At 42.2% G+C, this 20,234-nt stretch overlaps 1 protein-coding gene across 1 annotated transcript in view; it reads right to left on the reverse strand.

Annotated features, from left to right (window-relative positions):
- Window positions 1-19,829, reverse strand: part of TAF3 (TATA-box binding protein associated factor 3) — a 154,298-nt gene extending 134,469 nt beyond the window's left edge. The window contains exons 1-2 of the mRNA XM_036844098.1: window positions 18,326-19,829; window positions 13,468-13,710 (exon numbers count right to left, since the gene is read on the reverse strand). Of these exons, the coding sequence (XP_036699993.1) occupies window positions 13,468-13,710; window positions 18,326-18,491 (409 nt within the window). The 5' untranslated portion in view covers window positions 18,492-19,829. The remainder of the gene's footprint in view (window positions 1-13,467; window positions 13,711-18,325) is intronic.
- Window positions 19,830-20,234: the final 405 nt, after the last annotated feature.

Raw genomic sequence — 20,234 nt, forward strand, 5'->3', positions numbered from 1 at the left:
AATGATTCTGAATTTGCCTTTAGCACCAATGGTACAGGATAAATATATAGCCGCTTTAAATTGAAGCAAATAACTTGATATTATTCTCTCTGAAACAGAAAAGCTCTATGTAACCATAGCAGATAATTAAATAAAATGCAATTACTGCACTGTCCCAGATAAGATTCAAATTCAGCAAAGCAAGATAGAATAAATCCTAACTACGACAAAAACACTAACGTTGGGGTCTTAACCCAAGTCAACTGTGTAACAACTATCTCCCTACTCCCCTCAACCTCCCTCCCTACACACACACGCACGCACACACACACACACACACACACAGGAAATTTAATCCAAGAAATCTAACTGTGGATATTAGAAATGTTAAACTTCTGAAATTTTTAAAATTCGATAAAAAACTGACAAAATATTTTTTTCTGTCATGGATGCCTGGAAGGGAGAAACAGACAAATTTGGCGGTTGTAGTATGTAAAATATCAAAATGCTTAACTTTTCTAAGGCATTTGATATTACTTTGTTGATTTAGAAACATACAAACTATTTTATTATAACACTGGAAGTGTGCTCTTATTTTTATAAATCCAGACAAATTAAAGGGAAAAAATTTCAACAAGGAAGAGAATTTTGGCCTGGTCCACTATAAACTGTGGTCTATCATATCAGCATGTGCTGGTACTTTTACTGTCCATTGTGAAATGTATACACCTCTACTTAAGGGCTGATTCTGCTAGTTTGAATGCAAAGCAAGAGATACACATATTTTTTAAAAACCTAATTTAAAAACTTATGCTGTAGGTAAAAATCCATTTCAAAGGACAATAATAATAAGCAGAAACTCACACAAGTGAAAGAATCAAATAAGATGTTACCAAACGTGATTTCTTTTTTCTTTTTTTTAAGTAACTGCACTGAAGGAGTCAATCTGAAAGGAAAAGAAGAACACTGGAAGAGCCCACGGATAAACCCTGCTCTGTTTCACACCTGGACTTGGAGAATAACAGCAGGGTGATGAGCGACGCAGAGGACACTGGGCTAAGACCAATTCTGGGCCTCGAGGGCCAGCTCTGTCACTCAGCAGCTGTATCACTCTGGACAAGCTACTTCCTGAGACAGCTTCCCCAGCGTTCTGAACAAACTGCCCTAAGGACAGCGGTCAGTACCTTTCTCTGTGTCTCGAACTGACCGCTCAGGTAGAGTAAAAGGGCTTTAGGTTTTGCACAAAAGGAGGAGTGGAGAGAGAGTGCAGAGGAAGCAAGACCAGTGTAAGTTCTGGAGACAAAACCAATCATTAGAACAAGACATACTGAGGGTGATGATGGAGACACACATTACATGGCGCCTAAAGGAGCCTGGCTGAGGAGGGGACTCCAGATGAACCTGAGCAAAGATATGGAGGTGCACGGTTCATCTGGGGAAACGTAAGCAAGTTAATGATTCTGGAGATTAAGGCCTGAAGCAATGAGGGGCAGGAAACTAATATGAAAACGCAAACAGAAGTCTCATCATGAGGGCCCTATAGGTTCACGCTCAGAAATTTGTCCTTAACATCGTAGACAAGTCACCACATATCAACCCTTCATATCACTTCAGATGTAACCTTTAGGCTCAGATGCTATAGGATTAAGAAAAACAACACGATGCCTCCAGGTAACCACCTAGGATACACAGAATAAACTTTGCCCAGACCTTCGCGCCCCAGCCCTGGGACGTCAGGAGGGAAGACCCTGAGAGGGTCCAGGGAAGGGCTGGCCACTGGGCTGGACTCGGGGCCAGGAGGCCTTCCGCAAGCCTGTCCGCTGAGAAGACGGGCTTGATGACGGTACTGCTCCACTCAGGAAGGCCTGCCCAGGCTGAGATTTCCAACAACCACAGAAGGAAAGGCCAAGAGTGGGGAGAGGGGATGCCTCATTCTCCTCTCTACTGTCAATCCCACTTCCCCGTGTAGGACTCGACACTGGGCATCCACGCACGCAGCACTGAACGGAATCACCAAAACCCGAATCCAGCCCTGCTCCCAATGCACCATGTAACGCAAGGCAAGGTAACTGAAACATTTTTTTTTGAACTTTCATTTCTCCTTCTGTAAAGTGGAAGTGATAATAGCATCTGCCCTTAGGGTTGTTTCAAGATTAAATGAAATAATATTTATAAATTTGCCATGTGATGCCAAGCTTTTATATCTCTACTTTCAAATAAACAAATACTGATATTTTAGTGACTTAAAAGCAGTGCAAATTTCCTCATTAGCGCTCTTCTATTCAGTCAGTAAGTAATCTAAGTTGGAAGAATAAACATCTTTTCTTTAGAATGATTAAAGCTACATTTATCTTGACCCAGTGCAGCCAAAATTTAAAACAAAAAAATTTTTTTTTTTTAAATTAGGGACTTCCCTGGTGACGCAGTGGTTAAGAATCCGCCTGCTAATGCAGGGGACATGGGTTCGAGCCCTGCTCCGGGAAGATCCCATATGCCGCGGAGCAGCTAAGCCTGTGCGTCACAACTACTGAGCCTGCGCTCTAGAGCCTGCGAGACACAACTACTGAAGCCCGCGCGCCTAGAGCCTGTGCTCCACAACAAGAGAAGCCACTGCAATGAGAAGCACGCACACTGCAACGAAGAATAGCCCCCGCTCACCGCAATCAGAGAAAGCCCGTGCGCAGCAACGAAGACCCAACGCAGCCAAAAATAAATAAATAAAAGCAATCATTAAAAAAAAAAAAGCGGAAATGTTCAATTAAATACAGTAATTTTTTTTAAATTTAAAAATAAGAGGCCCAAGTGGAAATCAAATTACATTTACATAAAAAAAGGTTTTTTAAGCTATATTTATCTTGAATGAAAAAAAGAACTTGCTCTCCACAGACATTTTTGGTTTTCCTTGAGAAACAAGGAGCACGCACTGTACCTGTAAGCAGTGGAGAGCCAATAAGGTGTTTTACACTATGGGATAGACTTAACTTTTATTTAGCAGCTTATCGTGGAAGATAAGGACAGTTCAGGAGAGAGATAAAGGTTTAAACAAAGGGAATTTGGGGGTAGTGTTTTAGAAATTTTTAGGAAAGAAAATTAGCAGAATTGGTTATGGGACTGAAGGAGCAGAGTGAGCGGAGGGGCCAAAGACAACGCTCACACGTCTAGCTTGAGCGGCTGGGTATCAGATGGTGCCACCAACAGAAACAGATAACACAGGTCATCAAGGGTGAGATACTGTGTGTAGCCCTTGACGTGCTAATGTGAGGTACCTATGGGAAATGCGGAAATGGCCGCTTGACGCCTGGATATAGAATCTCAAAGGTGTGGTATGAGGGGACAATTTGGGGACTCATGAGTATCCAGATGACAGGTGAGACCAGGAGAGTAGAGAAGGTCACACACTGAAACGCTGTACAGTGTGGGAAGCAGCAGGTCAAGGATACAATTTTGGGAGCATCAACATCCTGGAGGTAGAAGAGCCACGGGAGATGAGCCCATGGGAAGCACAGAGAGTGAACTAGTCACATAAAAAGAACTAAGAGAGGACGATGTCACTGAAGAAAAGGAGTTTCAAGGGGTGCCCAACAGTGACCAATGCAGCAAGAAGGCCCAATAAAGGGAATCCTAGAAGAAAGTGGCTGCAGTGGCAGTGCAGTTTGGGGATCTTCCCAAATTGCCACATAAAAATAGAGCAACTACTATAATGAGGTGACAAAGTACACCCCTCGACACCAAAACACAGAGGGTGAGGACCAATCACCAAGAGCCACGAGTCCTGAGTACTACCCATCTGCCAGGGCAAACGGTGAGAAGCAACGGGGAGACTGAAAGAAGATTCTCCTGAAAAAGGAGAGCCTTAAAACCCCAGCAGGTCCTGACTGCCAGCCAGGCAGGCCACACGAGAGGAGGGGCTGAGGCTGGGAAGGTCTGACCACTTCCAGGGGCCAGGGGAAGCGGGGGTGGGGGGGATTGATGTAGAGGGCGGAAGGGTCAAGCCCCCTGAGCTTTCAAACCTGACCCTTGGCTCCTCTGCCCAGGACAGAGCCCACTGAGAAGAAACTTGCTGGGCCTGGAGTCATAGCCGAGGAGAAAAGGAAAAGCAAGCTGGCAAGAAGGAAAGAGAAGATCCAGATACAAGTGCTGGAAGAAAATGAGACAGAAAATCTCAGAAAGCGAGCTATGTCTGCACATTACACAGCAACAGCAGAAGACGGAGCACGTAAAGCTAGAAAAACCACCCTCAACTTCCTTCCAGATGCTCAGAAAACCTACACTCACCTGCACAATTTCTATAAGAAAAAGGAGATGAAATACCAAAATAACACCCCTACAGACAATGGAAGTACACGAGAAACACATACTCAAAAAACAGATGAAAACTGTAATGTTCTATTTGAAGATGGTCTAGAAGACATGAAAGAGCATAAATCAAAATTAGGAAAACTCAAAAGATGTAACAGAACTCAAGAAAGTAGCTATATGGTCTGACAAGGTACAATCATAGAAAACTGGGGGTGAGGAGTAATAGGATAGCATAAGCAAAAAAAAAAAATTTTACCTGTTTCATGAATCATAAATGACGGTTTTAACACTGTACGTGTAATCTAGGATATGGCAAATGAGTAATTATGGAATGTTCTAATTCTATCATCTTCTTTTTATCCCTGGGAACCAGAATTCTTGTTAGAGACAAAAGTATTTACTGATGTAACATGAAAAGCAAAACACCTAGAGTCATGAATTTGAATTGGAAATATGTGCATAAACTCCTGAGGTCACCTATCTATTATCTGTCTGTCTAACTGTCTATGTATTCACACACATCTGTATGTATATACATGATATAGATATTTATTTAGTTATTGCCCAGAAACAATGACAACCCAGTTGTAGTAAGCACCCCAACTGCCCAGATTGTGAACTGGAAATGCCATTTCCCAAGAAGCCAAGGCTTTCTTGGAAAAGTGACTGATTCCGAGTGTGGCACAAGAATATACACGATGAGCTAGGGCACTGTAAGACACCAGGTAGCAAGGGCACCGTCAGAGACCACTAGCATCATGTCAAAAGGATTCGGAAGCCAGACAGAAGGAGCCTCCACTGGCCAAAAGATGGGAAGGTCTGGTTTGCAATAAGGGTAAGAATTGTAATGAAAGAAACCTAACAAATATCTTTAAATCTATGAGTTCATAATGATATATTTAAAAAAAAATAATTAGTCACCTATGAATGACAAGGAACCAATTCATTATCTTAAAGACTAGGGAGATAAAATGAAAGAACCAAGCATTTATCCTGCTTTTGCTGTATGAACTAAGTAACTAAACAGTGGATGAGGGAAAGGATTTCTTCATAAAATTATTCCAGTTAAAGAATGAGATAAAAGCAAAATGATAGAATATCAGTACCTTGTGACCCCAACGAATGAACAGATCTAGGCACTGAGCACTGAAACTCCTAGTATCAAAAGGAGTGAAAACCAGGGACTTCCCTGGTGGCACAGTGGTTAAGAATCCGCCTGCCATTCTGTGGTAACCACCTAGAGGGGTGGGATAGGGAGGGTGGGAGGGAGACACAAGAGGGAGGGGATATGGGGATATATGTATATGTATAGCTGAGTCACTTTGTTATACAGAGGAAACTAACACAACATTGTAAAGCAATTATACTCCAATAAAGATGTTAAAAAAAAAAAAGAATCCATCTGCCAGTGCAGGGCACACAGGTTCGATCCCTGGTCCAGAAAGATCCCACATGGATCCCTGGTCCGGGAAGATCCCACATGCCATGGAGCAACTAAGCCCCTGCGCCACAACTACTGAGCCTGCACTCTAGAGCCCGTGAGCCACAGCTACTGAGCCTGCACTCTAGAGCCCGTGAGCCACAGCTACTGAGCCCGCGTGCCACAGCTACTGAGCCCGCGTGCCACAACTGCTGAAGCCCACGTGCCTAGAGCCCATGCTCTGCAACAAGAGAAGCCGCTGCAATGAGAAGCCCGAGCTCCACAACAAAGAGTAGCCCCCGCTCGCTACAACTAGAGAAAGCCTGTGTGCAGCAACGAAGACCCAACACAGCCAAAGAAAAAAAAGAGTGAAAACCAGACATTATTTGCCTCCTGATGAAGGAACATGACCCTGCATCTATCTTGCCAGAGGTACTGATCAATCCTCAGATTCTTGCTGCCAATTTCCAAGAAACACATTGTGCTGCACCATGAGTACACAGTCAGCAAAATCCAGACTGGGAAATCCTATAAGTCCAACCACCCAGGTTCCTCAACGAATACATTGTAAGGAAAAAGAGGGATTTGGTGGGGGCAGGGAATTACAGGGAGGATCTGTAGACTAAAAGAAACTTTAAAAGACATGTGAAGTAAAAAGAGGGGCTATAAAAAGAAATTAAAGTATCTAGAGATACATGTTTGACTGACAGAACTATAAAGAAAAGCAAAGCAGTATGTGCTATAAAGTGAGGACAGTGGAGGGAGGGAAGAGGGGCTGGCCATGTGGAGGGCTCTGGGGTGGTTGGTAAAGTTTTATGTATTGAACTGGGAGATGGTTAAAAGGTATTTTCTTTATAATAATTCACTAAGCCATACCCACACCCCCAGAAAAAAACAGATCAGTAAGGATAAAAATTTCCTTTAAGTCAACCAATTAGGCAGTACTTGGGATCTCAGTGAGAGTTGCTTCAAGAAAAGGATGGAGGGAGAAGTCAGATGGCATAGCTTGAGAAATAAATAGTAGGGATTGAAATAGACACATATCCTTGAGTCTAAGGAGTCAAAACACTTCCTATTAAAAGATCTAGAAGGATTCATACTTTAAACAAGGTTATTCATGGTGAATGCGAGTATGAGGAAAATGAGGAGGACCTTTCGTTTTATACTGAATATACTTAGGCAATATTTCTTTTTTTTTTTTCAACACGCTTGTGTTACTTTTGTTAATTATTTTGAACCTGTAAATGTTTACCTTTTAAAAGAGCTTCATAGTGACTTCCCTCATGGTTCAGTGGTTAAGACTCCGTGCTCCCAATGCAGGGTACCCGGTTCAATCACTGGTCAGGGAACTAGATACCGCATGCCGAAACTAAGATCCCACACGCGGCCACAAAAGTCCTGCGTGCCTCAAGTAAGATCCAGTGCAGTCAAATAAATAAATAAATAGAACTTCCCTGGTGGCGCAGTGGTTAAGAATCTGCCTGCCAATGCAGGGGACACGGGTTCGATCCCCAGCCCAGAAGATCCCACATGCTGCAGAGCAACTAAGCCCGTGCACCACAGCTACTGAGCCTGCGCTCTAGGGCCCGTGAGCCACAACTACTGAGCCCCCGTGTCACAACTACTGAAGCCCACGTGCCTGGAGCTCCGCAACGAAGAGTAGCCCCAATCACTGCAACTAGAGAAAACCCGTGCACAGCAACAAAGACCCAACGCAGCGAAATAAAATAAAATATAAATAATAAAAAATAAATATTTTTTTAAAAAACTACACACAAAACAATATTTAATAAATAAATAAATAAACAAACAAACAAATAAATAAAAGAGCTTCATAATATAAGCCCTGGGGGAGAAGAGACAAATTGAGAAGAATTTCAAATAGTTTCTGGAGAAGAGTTTAATTTGAAGGTGGAAATACTCCACCTTCAAAGAGGGGGCGTGTAACTCCCTGCTCCTTAACTGTGGGCTAGGTATAAGGAATTCTTTCCAAAGATGACAGTGTGGGAAGCAGGAAAGAGGGTATCTTTACAGTGGAGAAACCTGAGAAACACTACCTCGGCCAGGTGACCAAGGTCAACATCAATACTGATCAATCACGTTGATAGGATGTTCCCCTAATATGATGTGATGAAAATGGCACTTTACTTCTGTGGTCTTCCTCCCCCAAAACTCATAACTCCAGTCTGATCATGAGAAAAGCCTCAGACAAATTCCAACAAAAGGGCATCTATAATATATCTGACCAATACTTCTCAAAACTGTCAAGGTCATCAGAAACAGGGAAAGTCTGAGAAACTGTCACAGCCAACAGAAGCCTAAGACAGGACAACTAAAGTAATGAGTATCCTGGATGGGATCCTGGAACAGAAAAAGGATATTAGGTAAAAACTAAAAATAATGGGCTTTAGTTAATAATAATGTATTGACATTGGTTCATTAACTATAACAAACATCCCATACTAACACTATGGGAAACTGGGTACAGGATATAAGGGGACCCTCTGTACTATATTCTCAATTTTTCTGTAAACCTAAAACTATTCTAAAAAATAAAGTTAATTTAAAATATTTTAGAAATAAAAACCCTAAAAGTAGCAACATCACAGTATCTTTACCAAGTTTGCCAGGTTGACGTTGGTAAGTTTCTGCAATAAATAAAGCAGAGTAAATGGTTTCTATTTATTTTTTCTTTCTCAAATATTATGGACAGATCAACAGACCACCTGAACACTACTGAACACACTCTGAGAACCAAACAATGACTTTGGCAGAGAATGCTATTTTTCACGCATTCCTCAGCACAACAAAACAGGGAAGAAAAATTTGTTACTGTTGTGAATCTGAAAATACGTATGGCAGGCTGGCGGGAGAATGTTCTTGGTAAAACACACTGGGTACCGGCCATCAGAACTGTAATAGTCTACGCAAGATGCGCATTTATAAAATACTTCAAACAGGTCTCACCTGTAAACATTTAATCAGATACAACGGGCAGGAACGCCTTCTACTTCATCTCCTCCCACGCCATCTTCACAGGGCTGACAATCAGAGAGCTCCTCCATCAAGCACGCACCCCAGCCCAGCTGTTAAGTTTGTGTTCCCTCAGCCCCTAAGCACGTGATTAACGTTGTTTTAGATTTATTCTTATTGTAAAGTCACTCCACAAATGTATATTGTCTTTCAAGTGAAAAGGAAATTCCTCAAGAGTGAGGAAGCAGGACTTCCCTGGCAGCACAGTGGTTAAGAATCCGCCTGCCAATGCAGGGGACACGGGTTCGAGCCCTGGTTCGGGAAGATCCCACATGCCGCGGAGCAACTAAGCCCATGAGCCACACTACTGAGCCTGTGTGCCACACCTACCTACTGAAGCCCACATGCCTAGAGCCCGTGCTCTGCAACAAGAGAAGCTACCGCAATGAGAAGCCTGCACACTGCAACAAAGAGTAGCTCCCGCTCACTGCAACTACAGAAAGCCTGTGCACAGCAACAAAGACCCAACACAGCCCAAAATAAATAAATTTATTTAAAAAAAAAAAAGAGGAAGAGAGATGGGACATTCATTGTTATGTGTCCTATGCGTTCAGCACCGTACTATTCTATATAAATGTCTTACAAAATCTCTCACTTAGTCCTCACCATCACTCACGTGGCAGGTATTATTATACCTATCCTATGGATGATGGATATGACGTTCGGAAAAGTAAAGTGACCTGGTGAGACTGTAAACTCAGTAAGTAGTTAAGTCACGTCTGAACAGCTCCATGAAGCCCAAGCTTCTTCTACTACAGCCCGCTGCTCCTTCAGGCCTTCTACGCTTCCACCCCCACCAGATGACAGACTGCTGTGTGTGGAGAAGACGTTCACACGCTTTTGTGACGAGAACCAAGTCAAAGGATTGATAAGAGGGTAGTCCCATGACAGTACTTTGCGAACAAAATGTTATGACCAAAGTCTGACTGAGTCCATGGCTCTTAGGAAAATAAAAACAAAATAGAAAGCTTGGTGAACAGGTGTTATTATCAAAGCTGTTCACATCTGTACCACAGTGCGCACCACTGACTGGAACACTAGATACTTTCTAACATGCTGTGCCTGTGGAAAAAAAGACATCAGGCTGTAAATGATTTATTAAGTTGACTTGTGTGGCTATATTAAAAAATGGTAACCACAGGACTGTATTTTATGTCCTTTTCCATGAATAAGGGGAAAAGTTTTTGATAAGCATCTTATTGTACTGCCTATCATTACTACATCCTTACGAACCATATGCATATCGTACGAATCAGCAATATCTCTGCTCCTTAGAAAATCCCGAAGTGTTAGCTGAAAAGAGAAGTGGTCAAGGCTTACATTATTCTCCTCTTAAAATGTTTATAATTTTTATTGAAGAAAACTTGAAATAAGATTCTTCTTTTGCTTCAAATAATCCAGAAGAGAAACTGAAAAATTTACTACGTCACTAGCTAAAATCACTGAATTGTTTTTCATACTTCCTTTACTACCCAGCATAAATCTACTATCTCAGTTACATTTCCTTGGCAGTATCTAAACATGATAACCGTATCACTTGGAGAGAATTTCACTGTGCCAGAAAAATGAAACAAAAGGGTTAAGCGTAGATTATAATCAAAGTCCTAGCCTTGGTTTTGAGTAATGAGCTCATTAGGGCTTATTACATTATTAAAAATAATTAAATAACTCTCTAAATGAATAAATGCAGGCCATGCATGGACCAGAGATGAACCTGTGCGTGAACCAGGAACTGAGATTAATCAAATATGAATTCAAATTTTCAAAAAGACTAGAAAAAAATTAAACAATATAACTATTAAACAGGAGGTATAACAAGAGACAGAATGAAATGAAAACTACAAAACAGATTTAGAAACCTCCAAAGCGCACCGAGAAAATGGACTAAAACTTTCTACATGGGGAAGCTAGTGGTTCCGACTGAATCACACGCCAGCTGATAACGAACATAAGTCTTGGCCGTTACACATTACCACTGTCTAACCCACTGACATAAAACTCATATCCTTCTGAGATCACTGATGTGCCAGTTATATACAGTGCCTTTCCTTTAGTTTCCTCCTATGTAACGCCTTCAGTTTCCCCCCAGCATTTGATTACCATTCATGTTTTCTTAGCACAATTCCAAATTTTGTGTACTTCTAAGTGGCCTTTCAGCTAAAAATTTCAGAGCCATACAAAGATTATTCTTAAAGTACAAGAGGACACATCACAGACTGACTTAGCACTACTTTCATGAAGAGGTCCAGGATGCTGAATAAATCACATCCAATGACAACAGCAAAGAAGGACATTCCAGGCCTACTTGACAGTCACGACCTGTTTATATGAGAAAACGGAGTTCTTTTCAATACAGCTACTACCAGGCCTCTGCCCAAGAAACCCTCCTTTGATAATTTTAATATTGAAACGTATTTGTTATATTTTTAAAGTAAATAAACATATGCTTAGAGATGCTGTAACAAATATAAGTTTCTATGATCAAAAACACTGACATTGGGGAATGAGGGGTTTAAAGAGAATGACTTTACATAGGGAGCGACAAACAGTAAGATTTCCTCCAAGGTAATAAAGGCTACAAATACAAATAAATTCAAAGCCGGGGAGGAGACAGATTTTTAGCAGCTACTAAGGAAAGCTGGGGATGACCGAGATGCATGTGAAGATTTCCAAGTCCTGCTTTCATGTACCATTAGGCCAGAAAAGGAGAAACAAGGAACCTCTACAGGCAAGATCCTATAAACGTTTACTTGAATTGAGTTCAAGAACATTTACTGAAGGCACCCTTTGTATCACATTTACTGGTGAAACTGATTGCTGCCTTCAGTCAGGATTAAATCTCTAAGAACTTTAAGCAGAAAAGTGCTAAGCTGTCAAGCAGAGTCTTTTTCTAAGGGACTCAAATCAGAAAGCTATGACAACTTTCCAAAAGGTTACAGCGAGTTCTTTCCACACCCCTGGTGCCTATCACCAAGCACGAACACAGCACTTCACCTCAGCACATTTGATTACAGCACCAGCACTGTTCAGTAGAGGGCCTGCTGCCCCGAGACCCAGAGTGTCTGATGGCCACGCACCAACCCAGGATAAATCTCTACAACTTAGGGCCAGTTTTCATCCAGTTTTTCAGATGAGGAAACACTGACACACAGACTGTAAAACAACTTATTTCATGTCTAAAGCTAGTCTCTGAAACAAGTAAGTTAACACTTCAAAATGCTATTAAAGTGCAATTGGAGATTAGAAGAAATGAACCACAAGAAACTGGGACCCTCGGGAATTGCTGGTGGGAAGGAAAAAAGGTGCAGCCACTGTGGAAACAGTATAGCTGTTCCTCAAACAATTAAATATAGAATTACCATATGATACAGCAATTCCTCTTCTGAGTATAGACCCCAAAGAACTGAAAAGCAGGGAATCAGGTATTTGCAACGTTCATAGCAGTATTATTTGCAACACCCAAAAGGTAGAAACAACCCAAGTATCCACCACCAAGTGAATAGATAAACAAAATGTGGTTTAATACGTACAATGAGGTATCATTCCGCCTTAAAAAGGAGAGAAATTCTGACACCTGCTACAACATAGATGAATCTTGAAGACATTATGCTGAGTGAAGTAAGCCAGACACAAGATAAGTAAGATTCCACTTATATGAAGTACTTAGAGTCGTCAAATTCATAGACAGAAAATAGAATGGTGGCTGCCAGGGGCTAAGGGGATGAGGAGTTATTGTTTAATGGTTACAGAGTTGGAGGTTAAAAAGTTCTGTAGATGAACAGTGGTGTTGGTAGCGTAACAATGTGAATGTACTTAATACCACTGAACTGTACATCAATAAAAAGGTTAGAAGGTTATTTCTGCCATCATTGGCATTATCCTGAAGCACATCTATGGCTTTAGAATTTTAAAAAAGAAAGAAATTTCAGCTTTTCCATTTTTTAACAAGAAAAAATATTCTGTACCTGTGTTAAAGACCACAAATTACTATGTATCTCTTTAGAATCTTAGTGAACCTAAATGATTAACATGTAAAATCATGCAGGAAAAAAGGAACTCTGCATGGATTGACTACTGTGCCTGATTAGGTATTATTTTACAGTAAAAATTCTATATGACCAAACATAAACATTTCTACTCATCATAAAAATGCAGATAGCACACTCTCACTGCTGATGGCCCAGGTTCAATCCTTGGTTGGGGAACTAAGATCCCACAAGCCACACAGAGCAGCCAAAAAAAAACCAAACCAAAACAAAACAGATAAATAGATAAATCTGCATAATATTAGTGAATGTTCACTCACTCACTGTTTCCAGTATTATCCAACTCACATTTATAATAAGGGGGGAAGGGGGAGAGCTACCCCAATTTTCTTTATGTTTCAAAAGCTTTCTCATTTACTTAATATCCCATTCTCATATAATACATCTTTGACAGACTTCTCTCTGTGGTCACATTCTGTTCTCCCCTACTTAAAATTTACAAAGGAAATCAAAGCCTCATCAGACATACCCTTGATTCCATGGGTCTGCCTGGTGAGGCCCACTGCAAGTTTGTTGGCTTAAAGGTTAGAATAATTTGTAAGTAGTATCACAATATTTTTACTGCATTTCTAGAATTTATATGTTAGCATAACTTTTTATGTAATTCTGTTAGGAAATCTAAGAAGATTAAAAACCCGTTAAAATAGTTAAAAATATATGAGCGAGAAACAAACAAAAAACCCCACAAACCTTCTTGAGAAGACACAATGGGTGGCATGTAATCAGGGATGTATTCTTTTCTTTCCTCTGCATCTTTACTTCCGGGTTGAGGAAACTGAAGTACGTTGTTCTTGCTAACAGGAAATGAAGGAATTTGATGTGGGAAAGTGACAGGTTCAATGTTGTGGATATAGTCTTCTAGTTCATGAAGACTAACCCCCATGAGTTGGAAAGCTTCACCAACATCATCCAAAATTGGGTCTGTCCGGCCATCTGAAACAAAGTCAAAAGCAAAGCAAATTATTTTAAGCAAATTCCATGAATATTTTTTAGAATATGAAGAAAAAAGTATTAGGTAAATATGCAGCTCAGAATCAAATATACTATATACTTAAGACCCAGTTACTGGAAAAAACTGAATAGATTTTCAGTAGAACATCATATTGTTTAAATATTAGAAAGATGACTCTGAAAGTCAATTTTAAATATGATCTGACAACCAACCAGAACACCACAGACAATTCATACTAACAATCAGCCAGGACAGAACTAATGTCAAAAGTAACTGATAGATGGTCAACAGCACCTGGAACAGTGGCTGACACAAAGTAATGCCCGAAAATGTTACTATTATTATATTTTATCAAATAAGTATTGATAGAACGCTGAGCTAGGTAAATGTCCATTCCACTTTCTCTACTGCTCAGTGATACAACTCTGGAAACTACAACGGTGGTTGGCATATAGTTGGCACTCCATAAACATCTGTTGAATGAATTATACCACTGAATCAATTTTTTAAATCCAAGAAAATGTGCTGAAAGAGCTTAGACCATAAAGGTAATTTACATATAAATTTTAAATGTATTTAGAAGACACCATATAAAATGGGTAGAGATAAAATGATAAAACATTAGATATAGTGAGATTCTCTTTACAAAAGGAAGTTTCTCCTCTGCCTGCCCTTAGCAGAACTTAAGGTCTCTACATCTTTTAAAACTTCTATGAAAATTCCAGTTCCAGATTTCCAATAAATAGCTTATTTTTTTTTTTAACTATAATCTCCTATGATCATGCCAAACTCAGTTTGTCTGAAATTAAATCATGATGTAAAATGGAAAAGAATAATCCAAAGTTCATAAAAATCAGACACATGTTGGCTCACACCCACACAAGGAAACTTCTGGAAGGATATACATCCAACTGTAACAGTTTATGGGGCTGCAAGCTGCAGAACAGGGGAAGGGCAGAGTTGAAGCAGGAGACACGTTTCTAACTTCAAAGATTTTGTAGTCTGAATTTTTATACAAGTATGGGTTACTTCTTTGACGTAGAAAAAAGAGAGGATAAATAAAATGAATACTCATTCTTTCCCTTAATGACAGACAGGCATTTCAACTCTCTGATTCTTATTAAAAGCAATATTCTTTTCTCAATCTTAAAAATGTGGTCCTCTTGAATTCTTCCACATTTTTGCAATTTCAACCCAAGACCTTCCAGTGCTCCCCCTGCACCCTTTTGGGTCCCGGCTTTCAGAATTTTTCCTTTCTCCCTCTTCCTACTCTCACTGTCTCAGCCTAGTTTCAAGTCTCCCCACTTGCGCTTCTCTTGCACTTAACCGACAGCACAATTGTCTTGAAGCCTCACTTTCATCACGCAATCCCCCTCCGTAAGAGTATGCAGTGTTTCCTACCACGTTGTAATTTCTCTGTTAAGTCCCTCCCTAAGCTGATTTCGCTCCATTTAACATTTTCCTCTAGCACCTTCCAAATGAACTGGTTACATATGCCAAGCTGGCCGCCTCACTTACTCCCACTTGGTTATCTCAGGTTATGCTTTTCTCTACCTGGCACGCTCCCTACATTATACAACCTTGCTTCACGGCTCAACTCAAATCTCATCTTTCCAGTGAATCCTGCCCTGGAACCCAGAGCGTGCATGTGTCTCTCCTTCACTGTACTCCTTTTGCATTTACTGCCTATACCTATACCGTGCACTGCTTTCAGTGTACACACACATTATTTAATGTATAATACAATGCATACAGAAACTTCTGCCCCTGAATGCTTTGGCAAGTCGTTACCTTAGGGAATTTTTCAAATGCATTATTTGTTGAATTGATAGTAACTTCTGATACTTGCTTTAACTTTAGAGCGTGTTTTTAAAAAGGAACAAATACCATCAATTTGTTTTTACTGACATTTCGACACCCTTTTACACACCTTACGGGCAGGGACTGTGCCTAAGTAATCCTATGTCTCCAACACGCAGCACAGAACTCAGATCATAAGTGGTGCTCAATAAACGTGTGTCAGAAAGACAAAGGAAATAAAGAAACAGAATACAAGATTGCATAGTGGTGACCTGATGTTACAGAATTCTGGTTTAAAATAAGAATAGTGTAGAGAAAAGAATATTTAAAAGTCTATGACTAAAAAGGAAAAAAAAAAAAAGGTCATGAAGAACCTAGTGGTGGGATGGGAGTAAAGACGCAGACCTACTGGAGAATAGACTTGAGGATATGGGGAGGGGGAAGGGTGAGATGTGACAAAGTGAGAGAGTGGCATGGACATATATACACTGCCAAACGTAAAATGGATAGCTGGTGGGAGGCAACCGCATAGCGCAGGGAGATCAGCTCTGTGTTTTGTGACCACCTGGAAGGGTGGGATGGAGAGGGTGGGAGGGAGGGAGGGAGGGAGATGCGGGAGGCAGGAGATATGGGAGCATGTGTATGTGTATAACTGATTCACTTTGTTGTGAAGCAGAAGCTAGCACACCACTGTGGAGCAATTGTGCTCCAATAAAGATGTTAAAAAAAAAAAGTCTATGACTAATAAGTATACCAGGAATTAGCATTTTCAAAAAGTCACCAAACCACAATGGAGAATAATGAACCCGATCATCGTATTCTCACTAAAAGCAAGAAAATCATTACAGAAATTGGGTAATTATCGAGGTTCACATTAACACAAAACAGGGATCACCCGATGACTCTAGAATACCTGGTTGCTTGGAGTGCCAGCACCTGTCTGGTTCCATGTATAAGGCAGGAACGGTAACTATGTATTCAGGGTTATTCTGATTACCTAAAGGTACAGAACATCTGTCCTCATTTAGGGAACTTGGTAGCAAAAATATAACCTGGACTACGCATGCTGTAACAGTATACTCAAGCACCAGAAGGGAGGAGGGAGGGAAGAGAAGCAAAAGCAGAGAGTGGTGTGCTGGTGGTGTACTTTTAAGATCAAGATGAATGAGAGCTACTCAGCAGTTCCAAATTCAGATTAGAAGTATCCATGAAATCAAGCTGTCTAAAAATACACATTTTTAAAACTCAAAAGGTGAAATGACTAAATAGTTATTGTGGTGGTGGATTATCAGTTCCCTTATTTATTCAACAAATACTTCCTGGGTGCCTATTCTATTATGGCACTGTACTAGGTTACAGAATACAAATATAATAAATTTGTCTCCTGGGGAGGGGAGAGGGGAGGGTGAGAGATATACACAGATGATTACAAAACAAGGTGTTCAATAACATAGCAGAAATATGCACAGAATTATGAGAACAGGTATCACGAGTTTGCTAAAGCAAGTGATAAGTGAATCTCAAACTAGAAGTCGTACTACTGGTGGACCAGGGGGCGAAGGACACGCTAGGAAACAGCATGCATGCAGGAATGGATGGCATAAAGTGTTTCGGAAAAGGCAGGTAGCTCAGCATGGTTGCAGATTTAGGATGACAGAATGGCAGAAGATAAGAAAAATGCTAGCTCACAAAGGGAAGTGTGTGCTGCTTGAGAGCTTAGATTTTTCAGCCTGTAACCAACTGAAATATTTTTAAGAATGACACAACCAGATTTGCATGATGGAGAGATTAACAGATTATTCTGGCAGCGCTATGGCGCTGGAATGGAATTTGGGGCCTAAGAAGTAAAGTGTATTCATGGGTCTCAACTTTTCAGTGGAGCAACCTCTTTAACAAAAAATATCCTATGAAACACTTCACCCAGTCTTCCAGCTTAACACCTGAAAAATAATGCCCCGAAACTTAAATGAGGGGTAGTTCCCCCTCCACACACACAGACTTCCCATCAATGAGATGATATGTTGCTTCTACTTAGTAAATGCCACCAGCTATAGATACTACCAGACATTCGCTTAAAAACCATGTACTGTAGCCCAGATTACCTGGGGAGCCTTGTAAATTGCCGAAGATCCCTCTAACACACTTTGATAACCACTGACACAAAAATATAGAAGAGGAGGAAATCAATGGGTGGCTGAGACGTAAGCCACAGTTAATCTAAGTGAAACCGACCAAGTCGGCCTTGGGAAGGAGTAAGCAGAGATGCTGTCTATGAAACGAGCACATAAAGAAGAGGCAGAGTCCCTAACGGAGAAGAGCTGTCAACGAGTATGTGTTGTCAGGAGCTGAAGAATGGCCAGGCTTGTAAGAAACGGCCGGTAGACGGAGCGCCTGTGACAACTAGTTGTAGTAGTTTGAGGGCAAGGGAGGAAAAGGACCAAAGTAACAGAGGCTGTAAGACATTCTGGAGGTGGTTCTACACGCAGCCCAAGTAGACGATGATTAAGACCGATGATGAGATCACAGAGGAGGGCAGAAGCTGTGGAGCTGGGAGCGGGGACAGGGCTCGGGCTACGGGCGGGATAAGTTAGCGGCTGACGAAGAGGGACCAAAGGGATGACTCGAGTTTCCAGGGACAGTGGAAGCGGAGGGGCGTCAGGGGCCGAGAAGACACCCAATCGCGGGGTGGGGGTGAAGGACCAACACCTCCTGGACGCCGGGAGAGCGAAGGGGAACGCGGAGGTGTCACCCGTGACTGGCCAGAGGCAGCCCTCCCGCACCCAGCCCGGTACTCACACAGCTCAGAGTACCGGTGGCAGCCCCGTCCCAGCTGCTGCAGGTAGCGCTGCAGCACGTCCGTGAGGAGGTGGCAGGCGCTCAGTTGCACCGAGTCCCAGCCCAGCGCCTGGCAGATCTGCGCCACCGAGACCCTCAACAACGACCTGGAGTAACTCTCGCACATCCCGCTCCGTGGACTCCACCGCAGTCCTTGCTGCCACTTCTCTCCACCCCCGCCGCCTAACCTTAGAAGAGCCCCTGATTCATCCTCTAGGGCCCCCGCGGCGGGGAAATCGTCCCCCCCGACCCCCGGCGACCACCTCAAAGCCTCAGCAGCACGGAGCGCGCCAGCCTGAGAGCCGCCATTTTGGGCTCGCTCCGCCTCCCGCTGGATGGTCGCCGGGGGGAGGCAGCACTAGCCGAGTGCGGAGCGCGCCGATGAGGAAGCTCCGCCCCGTTGGAGCAGAGCGATGGTCCGGGTATCGACTCTCGGGCCTGGAAGAATGCAGGAAACGGCAGCTCAGAGCGCCGGTGGAGGATGCGCCCGAGGAGGCAGGTGCTTGGGGCCTTCCCGGGGTGCTCGCTCGGAGATGAAGGAGGAGGGAACGTCAGTGGTTCAGGGGCCGAAGAGCGAGCCGGGATATGAAACTGAAATGCGGGTGTTAGAGAAGAGTGGGAATCTGAGAGGCTGTGAGTGCAGGGGTGGGATTTGGGGCGTGGAAACTTCAGGACTCTCCTAGACTTCGATCTAATCCTCTGCTTGCCTCTGCTAAAAAAAAAAAGCTGTTTACCATTGTATAGATTAAATCAGGTCCAAGCTGTTAAGCATGCCATTGAAAACCCTTCACTATAGAGCGGGGTGCAGGGTGTGGCCAACGTGGCACTGACCTCCGGGCAAAATTTACGGGGGCAGCAGAAAACGTAATCAAGATCAATAATATTTTAATACAATTTTTAAAAAATCCAACCACTGCCCCCGAATTCCGGCCTCACTCACTTCTTTCTAATCCCAGCCCTGGTTTCAATAAAACTTTATTTACAAAAACGGGTGGCATGCTTGTGGGCAAGAGTTTGCCGATGTGCCCTTCACCAGCCTCTGGGACCTGTCAAAGGAAGAAAGGACTCAGTTGCCTGCGGAAAGTCCTTGACTCAGCGAAGCAGTCTGTGTATGGAGAACTGTTGCCTGCCCCAGTCTTCTCCTCGGTCCAGCCAAGTGTTGCCAGATCTTAACCAGATGCGGGACACCGAGATTTTGTGATCAATAGCTCGATCAATATTTTTAACTATTGGAAATACATTTTTAAAGTTTTAATTTGCAAGCCAAACTAATCCCACGGTTAAGCCAGATTCAGCCTATGGGTAGCCAGGTTGCAGTGGCTTACCTACTCAGTCTGTTTATCCTTTTGTGCCTTTTTCTTCTGAAAGCTTCTGGAGTGTTCCTCCCTTCCCCTCCTCTCCCTCCTGTGTTCCCCGCTTCTTGCACCTATCACAGTGCATTTAGTATTTGAGTTTACATGCCTCTCCAATAAACTGTGAGTTGCTGCATGGCTCTACGTTTTCCTTATAGGGACCATTCCAGAACTTTGAACATAATATTCAATATTTTTGAAGTCCCAGAAACCCAGTAGAATGGAAAATATGATTCTTCCGCTAAATGACAATCTGTTGACAAGGAGCAAGATGCTAGGTGGCAGGGTGCCTATAATATTTTCTCCACTGACACTTCTGTCCCCAAGATTATCAGGGACCTTCTAGATGCTAAATCTGGGGGACACTTTTCAGTCCTAGACTTGCTTGACCATTTTGTAGCCATTTGAGAATGTTGAACACTACCTTAATTTTGAAACTCTAGTACCTTGGATCTTACAACACCCTGCTCTCTTCTGCAGGCTCCTTTTACATCTCTTATATTGCCTCTGTGTGTGTG

Source organism: Balaenoptera musculus, chromosome 2, assembly GCF_009873245.2.
Source record: "Balaenoptera musculus isolate JJ_BM4_2016_0621 chromosome 2, mBalMus1.pri.v3, whole genome shotgun sequence".
NCBI lineage: Eukaryota > Metazoa > Chordata > Mammalia > Artiodactyla > Balaenopteridae > Balaenoptera > Balaenoptera musculus.